Source organism: Leucoraja erinacea, unplaced genomic scaffold, assembly GCF_028641065.1.
Source record: "Leucoraja erinacea ecotype New England unplaced genomic scaffold, Leri_hhj_1 Leri_61S, whole genome shotgun sequence".
NCBI classification, from domain to species: domain Eukaryota; kingdom Metazoa; phylum Chordata; class Chondrichthyes; order Rajiformes; family Rajidae; genus Leucoraja; species Leucoraja erinaceus.
The window spans coordinates 473,458-484,902 of NW_026576531.1; the positions used below are offsets into that span (position 1 = coordinate 473,458).

Genomic DNA, 11,445 nt, shown 5'->3' on the forward strand with positions numbered 1-11,445 from the left:
CTCTCACTCACGGCTTCTGGGCTGACTGACTCACGCCAGGCCTCCGGGGCTTTATTCTCCTCGCTCCCGGAAGGGGCGTTACCTTCATGATGACTGACAGCGGAGAAGACCAATCTGCTGATCTCACGATTTTTTAAACCTTCGTAACATTTCTAATATTTCTCTGATCGGAACAAAACTTGGTGGCTTGGAGAAAATCCTAGCGATATAGGGTAGCGCTTTTGCGCAGATTTAATTATAATTCAGTGGTCAAGATGAGAGTTTTAGTAATAGTATAGGTGGGCCAAACGCGGGCAGGTGGGACTAGTGTAGCTGGGACATTGTTGGACAGTGTGGGAAAGTTGGGCCGAATGGCCTGTTTCCACGCTGAAGCATTCTATGATTCGGCTATATTACAATCCTGTTTCAGGACACATCGCTAGGCTGCGGTGCCCAGCGTTCCTGGGAAATCACTGCCTGACCACCATTTGGCAAGTGATTCCGTTTCACCCGTATGGTCACAGAGTGATATAGCATGGAAACATAGAAACATAGAAATTAGGTGCAGGAGTAGGCCATTCGGCCCTTCGAGCCTGCACCGCCATTCAATATGATCAGGGCTGATCATCCAACTCAGTTTCCCGTACCTGCCTTCTCTCCATACCCCCTGATCCCCTTAGCCACAAGGGCCACATCTAACTCCCTCTTAATATAGCCAATGAACTGGCCTCAACTACCCTCTGTGGCAGAGAGTTCCAGAGATTCACCACTCTCTGTGTGAAAAAAGTTCTTCTCATCTCGGTTTTAAAGGATTTCCCCCTTATCCTTAAGCTGTGACCCCTTGTCCTGGACTTCCCTAACATCGGGAACAATCTTCCTGCATCTAGCCTGTCCAACCCCCTAAAAATTTTGTAAGTTTCTATAAGATCCCCTCTCAATCTCCTAAATTCTAGAGAGTATAAACCAAGTCTATCCAGTCTTTCTTCATAAGACAGTCCTGACATCCCAGCAATCAGTCTGGTGAACCGTCTCTGCACTCCCTCTATGGCAATAATGTCCTTCCTCAGATTTGGAGACCAAAACTGTACGCAATACTCCAGGTGTGGACTCACCAAGACCCTGTACAACTGCAGTAGAACATCCCTGCTCCTATACTCAAATCCTTTTGCAATGAAAGCTAACATACCATTCGCTTTCTTTACTGCCTGCTGCACCTGCATGCCTACCTTCAACGACTGGTGTGCCATGACACCCAGGTCTCGCTGCATCTCCCCCTTTCCCAATCGGCCACCATTTAGATAATAGTCTGCTTTCCCGTTTTTGCCACCAAAATGGATAACCTCACATTTATCCACATTATACTGCATTGGCCAAACATTTGCCCACTCACCCAGCCTATCCAAGTCACCTTGCAGTCTCCTAGCATCCTCCTCACAGCTAACACTGCCCCCCAGCTTTGTGGCATCCGCAAACTTGGAGATATTGCCTGCAATTCCCTCATCCAGATCATTAATATATATTGTAAATAGCTGGGGTCCCAGCACTGAGCCTTGCGGTACCCCACTAGTCACTGCCTGCCATTGTGAAAAGGACCCGTTTACTCCTACTCTTTGCTTCCTGTTTGCCAGCCAGTTCTCTATCCACATCAATACTGAACCCCCAATGCCTTGTGCTTTAAGTTTGTATACTAATCTCTTATGTGGGACCTTGTCAAAAGCCTTCTGGAAGTCCAGATACACCACATCCACTGGTTCTCCCCTATCCACGCTACTAGTTACATCCTCGAAAGATTCTATAAGATTCGTCAGACATGATTTACCTTTCGTAAATCCATGCTGACTTTGTCCAATGATTTCACCACTTTCCAAATGTGCTGCTATCCCATCTTTAATAACTGACTCTAGCAGTTTCCCCACTACCGATGTTAGACTAACTGGTCTGTAATTTCCCATTTTCTCTCTCCCTCCCTTCTTAAAAAGTGGGGTTACGTATGCTACCCGTCAATCTTCAGGAACTACTCCAGAATCTAAAGTGTTTTGAAAGATTATTACTAATGCATCCACTATTTCTGGAGCTACTTCCTTAAGTACTCTGGGATGCAGCCTATCTGGCCCTGGGGATTTATCGGCCTTTAATCCATTCAATTTACCCAACACCACTTCCCGGCTAAACTGGATTTCACTCAATTCCTCCAACTCCTTTGACCCGCGGTCCCCTGCTATTTCCGGCAAATTATTTATGTCTTCCTTAGTGAAGATGGAACCAAAGTAGTTATTCAATTGGTCCACCATATCCTTGTTCCCCATGATCAACTCACCTGTTTCTGACTGCAAGGGACCTACATTTGTTTTAACTAATCTCTTTCTTTTCACATATCTATAAAAACTTTTGCAGTCAGTTTTTATGTTCCCTCCCAGTTTTCTTTCATAATCTATTTTCCCTTTCCTAATTAAGCCCTTTGTCCTCCTCTGCTGGTCTTTGAATTTCTCCCAGTCCTCCGGTATGCGGCTTTTTCTGGCAAATTTGTATGCATCATCCTTCGCTTTGATACTATCCCTGATTTCCCTTGTTATCCATGGATGTACTACCTTCCCTGATTTATTCTTTTGCCAAACTGGTATGAACAATTTTTGTAGTTCATCTATGCAGCCTTTAAATGCCTTCCATTGCATATCCACTGTCAACCCTTTTAGAATTAATTGCCAGTCAATCTTGGCCAATTCACGTCTCATACCCTCAAAGTTACCTTTCTTTAAGTTCAGAACCATTGTTTCTGAATTAACAATGTCACTCTCCATCCTAATGAAGAAACAGGTCCTTCAGCCCAACTAGCCCATGCCAACCACGATGCCCTGATGTGGCCCTTCGCCCTGACAACCTTTCCTGTTCATGTACCTGACCAAATGTCCGTTAAATGCTCAAAGGTTAATTCATAGGAGCAGAATTAGGCCACTGGGCCCATCAAGTCTAACTGCCATTCAATCATGGCTGATCTATCTTTCCCTCTCAACCCCATTCTCCTGCCTTCTCCCCGTAACCTTCGACAGTCTTACTAATCAAGAATCTGTCAATATCCACTTTAAATATATCCACCGCCGTCTGTGGCAATGAACACAGATTCACCACCCTCTGACTAAAAATATTCCTTTCATCTCCTTCCTAAAGGAATGTCCTTTTATTCTGAAGCTGTGACCTCTGGTCCTAGACTCTCCCACTGGTGGATACATCCTCTCCACATCCATTCTATTCAGTATGTTTCAATGAGGTCCCCCCTCATTCTTCTAAACTCCAGCGAGTACAGGCCCAGTGCCGACAAATACTCATAATAGGTTAACCCACTCATTCCTGGGATCATTCTTGTAATCCTCCTCTGGACCCTCTCCAGAGCCAGCACATCCTTCCTCAGATACGGTGCCCAAAATTGCTCACAATATTCCAAATGCGGCCTGACCAGCGCCTTATAGAGCCTCAGCATTACATCCCTGTTTTTGTATACAAGCCCTCTTGAAATAAATGCTAGCATTGAGTTTGCTTTCTTTACTACCGATTCGACTTGCAGATTAACTTTTTGGGAATCCTGCACCAGCTCCCAAGTCCCTTTGCATCTCCGATTTTTGGAATACCCATTTAGAAAATAGTCTATGCCTTTATTCCTACGACCAAAATGCACGACTCCACACTTGGCTACACTATATTCCATCTGCCACTTCTCTGCCCACTCTCCCAACCTGTCTAAGACCTGCTGCGCCTGCCACCGCGCCTCACCGTGCCTCACCACCGCGCTGCGCCACCGTGCCTCACCACCGCGCCTCACCACCGCGCTGCGCCACCGTGCCTCACCACCGTGCTGCACCACCGTGCCTCCCCACCGTGCCTCACCACCGTGCCTCCCCACCGTGCCTCGGCGCCGCCCTGCGCCACCGTCCTGCGCCACCTTGCCTCACCACCGCGCTGCGCCACCGTGCCTCACCACCGTGCCTCCCCACCGTGCCTCGGCGCCGCCCTGCGCCACCGTCCTGCGCCACCGTGCCTCACCACCGTGCTGCACCACCGTGCCTCACCACCGTGCCTCCCCACCGTGCCTCGGCGCCGCCCTGCACCACCGTGCTGCACCACCGTGCCTCACCACCGTGCCTCCCCACCGTGCCTCGGCGCCGCCCTGCCTCACCACCGTGCTGCGCCACCGTGCCTCACCACCGTGCTGCGCCACCGTGCCTCACCACCGTGCTGCACCACCGCGCTGCCCGCCCTGCGCCACCGTGCTGCGCCACCTTGCCTCACCACCGTGCCGGCCCCAGGTGTAAGTGACGGCTGTATGTGTGTTTTGCAGAGGCTGAGCCGGGCTTGCAGGGTGTGTGTGGATCCCACAAGGAGCTGGATGTGGACAGCTGTCAGTGCGTGTGTAAAGGGGGCGCTGACGGGACGGGGTGCGGCCCGCACCGGGAGCTGGACACGGACACGTGTCAGTGCGTGTGCCGGAACGGCCAGCACGCCGCCAGCTGCGGGCCCCACCGCCAGTTCGACGCAGACACGTGTCAGTGCGTGTGCAAGAGGAGCTGCCCCCGGCAACAGCCGCTGAACACAGCAACATGCGTGTGCGAGTGCACGCAGTCACCCAACAAGTGCTTCCTCAGGGGACAGAGGTTCTACCCACACACCTGCAGGTCAGTCCGTGTTACACCCTCTCACACGCATGTTAGTCCCGTGTTCAGCCTCACATGCGCAGGTCAATCCGTGTTACCCCCTCACATGCATGTTAGTCCCATGTTCAGCCCCACACGCGCAGGTCAGTCCGTGTTACACCCTCACATGCATGTTAGTCCCATGTCAGAATCTCTCATGCATGTCAGTTCCGTGCTAAACCATCTCACACGCATCAGTCCTGTGTTAAACCCCCAAGTGTTCCAGTCAGCGTTTTAAACCATCTCACATATGTTATTCCCATGATATACCCTTCACATGCATGTCAGCTCCACATCTCGTCCACATGGCTGTCCTGTGATCAACCCCTGACATGCATGTTATTCCCGTGCCTGACACTCCACATGCATGCAGGTCAGTCCCATGTTAAACCTTTCACATGCATGTCAGTCCCGTGTCAAAGCCCCTCACACAACATGCCAGTGTCATGTGAGGATCTAGCAGTTGATAAAATCCCTGCAATCTACATATAACTACACGCCCCACACTATTCCCCGCTGGTCCACCCGCTGTACGTGACTTTGACATGATTATATGTACTATAGTATTATCTGACGTGACTGGGTCGCAGGGAGAACAACGATGTTCCCTGGACTTCGGTACATGTGACAATAATAAACCTCAGCATAAAGTTGTCGACACATCTTGACCACGCAGCCAAGAACTCTGCTAGTAACATTCATAGAATATAATAATAATAATAATAATAATAATAAATTTTATTTGCGGGCGCCTTTCAAAAGTCTCAAAGACACCTTACAGAATTTAACAAGAGTAAAAAACATATAATCGGAGTAAAATAAATAATAAAGACATCACCAATACACAAATTAAAGACAGAATTCGATCCAAAGACAAAAAAATCAAAAACACAATGTGAAGAGAGAGCAGCGGCAGCTAAACCGCGCCAGCGTCCACTCTCCCTTCACGGCAGCCATCTTGGACACAAACTAAAATAATCACTTACACACAAAAATCATCCCCCCACAATGGTTACCACTGTGGGGGAAGGCACAATGTCCAGTCCCCATCCCGGGTTCTCCTAAAGTCAGGCCTATTGAGTACAGTACAGCACCAGAACAGGCCCTTCGGCCCACAATGTCCTCTGCCTGCACGTGATCCATGACCCTCCTATCGAAAACCATCGTGAATGTCACTCTCGCATCGTTCTCCACCCCCATCCCTGGCCTCAGTTATTTGCCCGAATGTGTAGGGAGTGGATGATAGAGTGGGTAATTACACCTAGTGTAAACGGGTGATCGATGGTCGCTGGAGTTTGCACGTTCTCCCCGTGACCTGTGTGGGTTTTCTCCGGGTGCTTCGGTTTCCTCCCACACTCCAAACACGTGCAGGTTTGCAGGTTAATTGGCTTTGGTAAAATAATTGTAAATTGTCCCTAATGTGTAGGATAGCGCTAGTACGGGGTGACCACTGGGGAGCTCACTAGCCCAAAGGGCCTGTCTCCATTCTGTCAAGAGTGTTTTATTTATGCAGCAGCACAACACAATATGTAAACAATAAACAATAGACAGTAGGTGCAGGAGTAGGCCATTCGGCCCTTCGAGCCAGCACCGCCATTCAATGTGATCATGGCTGATCATCCCCAATCAGTACCCCGTTCCTGCCTTCTCCCCATATCCCCTGACTCCGCTATCTTTAAGAGCCCTATCTAGCTCTCTCTTGAAAGCATCCAGAGAACCTGCCTCCACCGCACTCTGAGGCAGAGAATTCCACAGGCTCACAACTCTCTGTGAGAAAAAGTGTTTCCTCGTCTCTGTTCTAAATGGCTTACTCCTTATTCTTAAACTGTGGCTCTTGTTTCTGGACTCCCCCAACATCGGGAACATGTTTCCTGCCTCTAGTGTGTCCAAACCCTTAATAATCTTATATGTTTCAATAAGATTTCCTCTCATCCTTCTAAACACCAGAGTATACAAGCCCAGCTGCTCCATTCTCTCAGCATATGACAGTCCCGCCATCCCGGGAATTAACCTTGTAAACTCCCTCAATAGCAAGTACACTGTAAACAATATCATAAACGAGAACAATAGTTCAGTGTGCGTATATATCCACATAAACATATAGATGGATACTTATACATATGTATAACATGTACACATAAAAACAAACAACAATAATAAAAATAATAGTCTATGTTGTCCAGAGCTTATTGGGAGGTTGTTGTGTTCAAGAGCCTAATGGCTGTAGGGAAGAAGCTGTTCCTGAACCTGGAGGTCACGGTTTTCAGGCTCCTGTACCTTCTTCCCGATGGTACCGGAGAAATGAGAGCATGGCCAGGGTGTTGTGGGTCTCTGATGATGCCGGCTGCCTTTTTGAGGCAGCGCCTCCTGTAGATCCCTTCGATGGTGGGGAGATGAGTTCCCGTGATAGACAATAGACAATAGGTGCAGGAGTAGGCCATTCGGCCCTTCGAGCCAGCCCCGCCATTCAATGTGATCATGGCTGATCATCCCCTATCAGTACCCCGTTCCTGCCTTCTCCCCATATCCCCTGACTCCACTATCTTTAAGAGCCCTATCTAGCTCTCTCTTGAAACCAAGATGGGTACCAGTCTCTGTAGATGCCTTTGATGGCGGGGATGTGAGTATCCGTGAAGGATCTTCAGTGCTGGGAATGCGAGTACCCGTGATGGACGGTATCCACCAGTCTCTGAAGATGCATTCAGTGCTGTGGATGTGAGTACTCGTGATGGGTACCAGTCTCTGTAGATGCCTTTGATGGTGGGGATGTGAGTCCCCGTGATGGATATTCAGTGCTGGGGATGTGAGTCCCCGTGATGGACGGTGTCCACCAGTCTGTGTGCTGTTGATTTGGCTGGCACACGTGTAACACTACATGTTGTGTGCTTTACTTGATGCAGCTGCTACAGGCCGCCGTGCAGGGTGCGGAGGAAGGGGTGTAAACAAGGACTATACTTCAGCGAGGAGGTGTGTAACTGTGTCCCCACGTACTGGCGGAGACCGTACCACGGCCACTACTGACCGCCACCGTTCTCCCGCCTGTCGGCCGCGGAGATGGCCGCTGGACTTTCACACGGACACCACCACCCAGAGGGAGGACACATACGTGACGAGCGGTGTGTGTCAGAGACACGGGAGGCCATGTCTCAGCGCACACGGTAACGACACGCTGGACCAACAGCAAGAACACATGACCAGCTACACGGGACACGTCAATGGCCAGCGGGTCGAGGGCCTTGCAAGCTCCATTTTTTTTAAGATAACGAATCTATATCTAATTTATTGCCACAGAATTCTTGTGCAACATTCCTGTCGTTAGCAGTTAACAACTGTAAGAGCTCACTGTGATCACTATTTTTATATCATGTACAATATCTTTAAAATAAAAGCCAAAAGTGTATTGTATGTGTTGTATCCATGGCAACACATTCACAGATATCTCTGCGTTACCAACTCATATAAATGAGAGGAGCAGAACTAGACCATTTGGCCCATCAAGTCTAAACCGCCATCCAATCATGGCTGATCCATCTCTCCCTCCTAACCCCATTCTCCTGTCTTCTCCCCATAACCCCTGACACCCGCACTGATCAACAATCTACTCGTTAGAATTTAGAAGATTGAGGGGGGATCTTATAGAAACTTACAAAATTCTTAAGGGGTTGGACAGGCGGAGTCAGGGGATATGGGGAGAAGGCAGGAATGGGGTACTGATTGGATGCAGGAAGATTGTTCCCGATGTTGGGGAAGTCCAGAACAAGGGGGTCACAGTTAAAGGATAAGGGGGAAGTCTTTTAGGACTGAGATGAGAAAATCATTTTTCACACTGAGAGTGGTGAATCTGTGGAATTCTCTGCCACAGAAGGTAGTTGAGGCCAGTTCATTGGCTATATTTAAGAGGGAGTTAGATGTGGCCCTTGTGGCTAAAGGGATCAGGGGGTATGGAGAGAAGGCAGGGATGGGATACTGAGTTTGATGATCAGCCATAATCATATTGAATGGCGGTGCAGGCTCGAAGGGCCGAATGGCCTACTCCTGCACCTATTTTCTATGTTTCTATCTTTCTATCTATCACTGTATGAAAAATATCCATTGACTTGGCCTCCACAGCTGACTGTGGCAAAGAATTCCACAGATTCATCACTCTCTGATTTAAGAAATTCCTCCCCCTCTCCTTCCTCAAAAATTTGGGGGGGAAACTAACAACAGTGAAGAAATATCATGTTTCACATAATAATGCCACAATCCAACAGATTATTTACAAAATGGTCAACGCTTGAATAGAAATGATGTGGGGACTAGATAGGGTAGATAGTCAGAACCTTTCTGCCAGGATGGAAAATCAAATAATAGAAGGCACAGGGTTAAGGAGAGAGGGGCAAAGTTGTGCGGGGCAGAGATTTGTGGGGTGAGTGTTTTTACACAGAGGGTGGTGGGTGCCTGGAACGCGCTGCCAGGGATGGTGGTGGAGGCAGGTACGATAGTGGTGTTTTAAGAGGCTGTTGTAGAGGCTCATGGATGTACAGAGACTGGAGGAATATGGATCATGTACAAGCAGGTAAGAGTTGGTCTTGGCATCATGTTCAGCACAGACATTGCGGGCCGAAGGGCCTGTTCCTGTGCTGTACTGTTCTGTGGAGTTACCAGCAGCAGCAAAGGGCATCACGGTGGCGCGGCGGTAGAGTTGCTGCCTTACAACACCAGAGACCCAGGTTCAATCCTGACCATTGGTGCTGTCTGTACGGAGTTTGCATGTTCTCCCCGTGACCGTGTGGGTTTCCTCCAGGTGCTCCGGTTTTATCCCGCATTCCAATAGACGTGCAGGTTTGTAGGTTAATTGGCTTCTGCAAATTGTCCCTAGTGCATGTAAGATAGAACTAGTGTACGGGGTGATCGATAGTCGGCGCGGACTAGCTGGGCTGAAGGGCTTGTTTCCACGCTGTATTTCTAAACCAAACTAAATCATCTTGACAACTTTCACTTGGCAGTGGGTCTCGCTAAATACTGCGCTCATGAAACATAACCCCAGAAATGCCCAGCAGATCAGGCAGCTGCTGTGGACAGGGAGACAAATAAGGATCAGGTCAATGAGCTTCTCACAAGTAATATCACCACATTGCTGCTGCAACCATCAACGCCTCCACTTCCTTGGAAGGCGTAGGAAGTTTGGCATGTTCCCTACAACTCTCACCAACTTCTACTGATGTGCCGGAGAAAGCATTACAGCTTGGCTGGGGAACAACTCCATCCAAGACCACAAGAAACTGCAGAGAGATGTAGATGTCGCCCAGACCATCACACAAACCAGACCCACCATTGACTCCATCGACACTTCATGCTGCCTACATGGTCAAGGATCACTCACACCCCGGTCATTCCTTCTTCTCTCCCCTCCCTTCATGTAGAGAGGCTTGATAGTGCGTACTGTCAGATTCTTCCCTTTGTCATTGGACACTTGAATGGGTCCCTCGTATACAAGGAGTGAATCCTCAATCTTCCAACCTACCTCTTTGCGCCCTTGTGCTTTTTCCAACCTGGATGATCTCTGAAGAAAAAACACAAGTCTCACAAGTCTGAATGTTTTTTTAACATGTGACCAAAGCGGTCGATGAGGCCAGTTGTAGGCTATAAATATCGATTTCGGTAAGGCATTCGACAGGGTTCCTCATGGTAGGCTGCTCTGAAAGGTTAGATCACATGGGATCCAAGGAGAGAGAGCTGAATGGATGGAAAATTGGCTTCATGGAAGGAAGCAGTGGGTGATGGTGGAAGGTTGCTTCTCAGACTGGAGGCCTGTGACCAGTGGAGTGCCACAGGGTTCGGTGCTGGGCCCGTTACTGTTTGTCATCTACATTAATGATTTGGATGAGAACATACAGGGCAAGATTAGCAAGTTTGCTGCTGATACAAAAGTGAGTGGTTTTGCAGATAGTGAAGATGGTTGTGAACGATTGCAGCAGGATCTGGATCGATTGGCCAGGTGGATGGAGGAATGGTTGATGGAATTTAATACACAGAAGTGTGAGGTGTTGCATTTTGGGACGTCTAACATGGGCAGGACCTACACAGTGAATGGTCGGCCTCTGGGGAGTGTTGTAGAGCAGAGGGATGGTTACAGGTGTATGGTTCCTTGAAGGTGCCGTCACAGCTAGATAAGGTGGTCAAAAAGACTTCTGACATATTGGCCTTTATCAGTCAGAGTTTTGAGGAATTAACGGGTCCTTTTCAGAATGGCAGGCAGTGACTAGTGGGGTACCGCAAGGCTTCGTGCTGTTACCCCAGTTATTTACAATATATATTAACGATTTAGACGAGGGAATTAAATGTGACGTCTCCAAGTTTGCGGATGACAAGTTTGCTGGGTGGCAGTGTGAGCTGTGAGGAGGATGCTATTAGGCTGCAGGGTGACTTGGACAGGTTGGGTGAGTGGGCAGATGCATGGCAGATGCAGTATAATGTGGATAAATGTGAGGTTATCCACTTTGGTGGCAAAAACAGGAAGGCAGATTATTATCTGAATGATGTCAGATTAGGAAAAGGGGAGGTGCAACGAGACCTGGTTGTGTTTGTACATCTGTCACTGAAAGTAAGCATGCAGGTACAGCAGGCAATGAAGAATGCGAATGGTATGTTGGCCTACAGTGCGAGAGGATTTGAGTTTAGGAACAAGGAGGTCCTACTGCAGTTATACAGGGCCATGGTGAGATCACACCTGGAGTATTGTGTGTAATTTTGGTCTCCTAATTTGAGGAAGGACATTATTGCTATTGAGGGAGTGCAGCGT

General features: G+C 48.6%; 1 protein-coding gene across 1 annotated transcript in view; it reads left to right on the plus strand.

The window, feature by feature from the left end:
* Nucleotides 1-8,061, plus strand: part of vegfc (vascular endothelial growth factor c) — a 51,327-nt gene extending 43,266 nt beyond the window's left edge. Inside the window, exons 5-6 of the mRNA XM_055631021.1 lie at nt 4,310-4,643; nt 7,562-8,061. Of these exons, the coding sequence (XP_055486996.1) occupies nt 4,310-4,643; nt 7,562-7,682 (455 nt within the window). The 3' untranslated portion in view covers nt 7,683-8,061. The remainder of the gene's footprint in view (nt 1-4,309; nt 4,644-7,561) is intronic.
* The last annotated feature ends 3,384 nt before the right edge of the window (nt 8,062-11,445 follow it).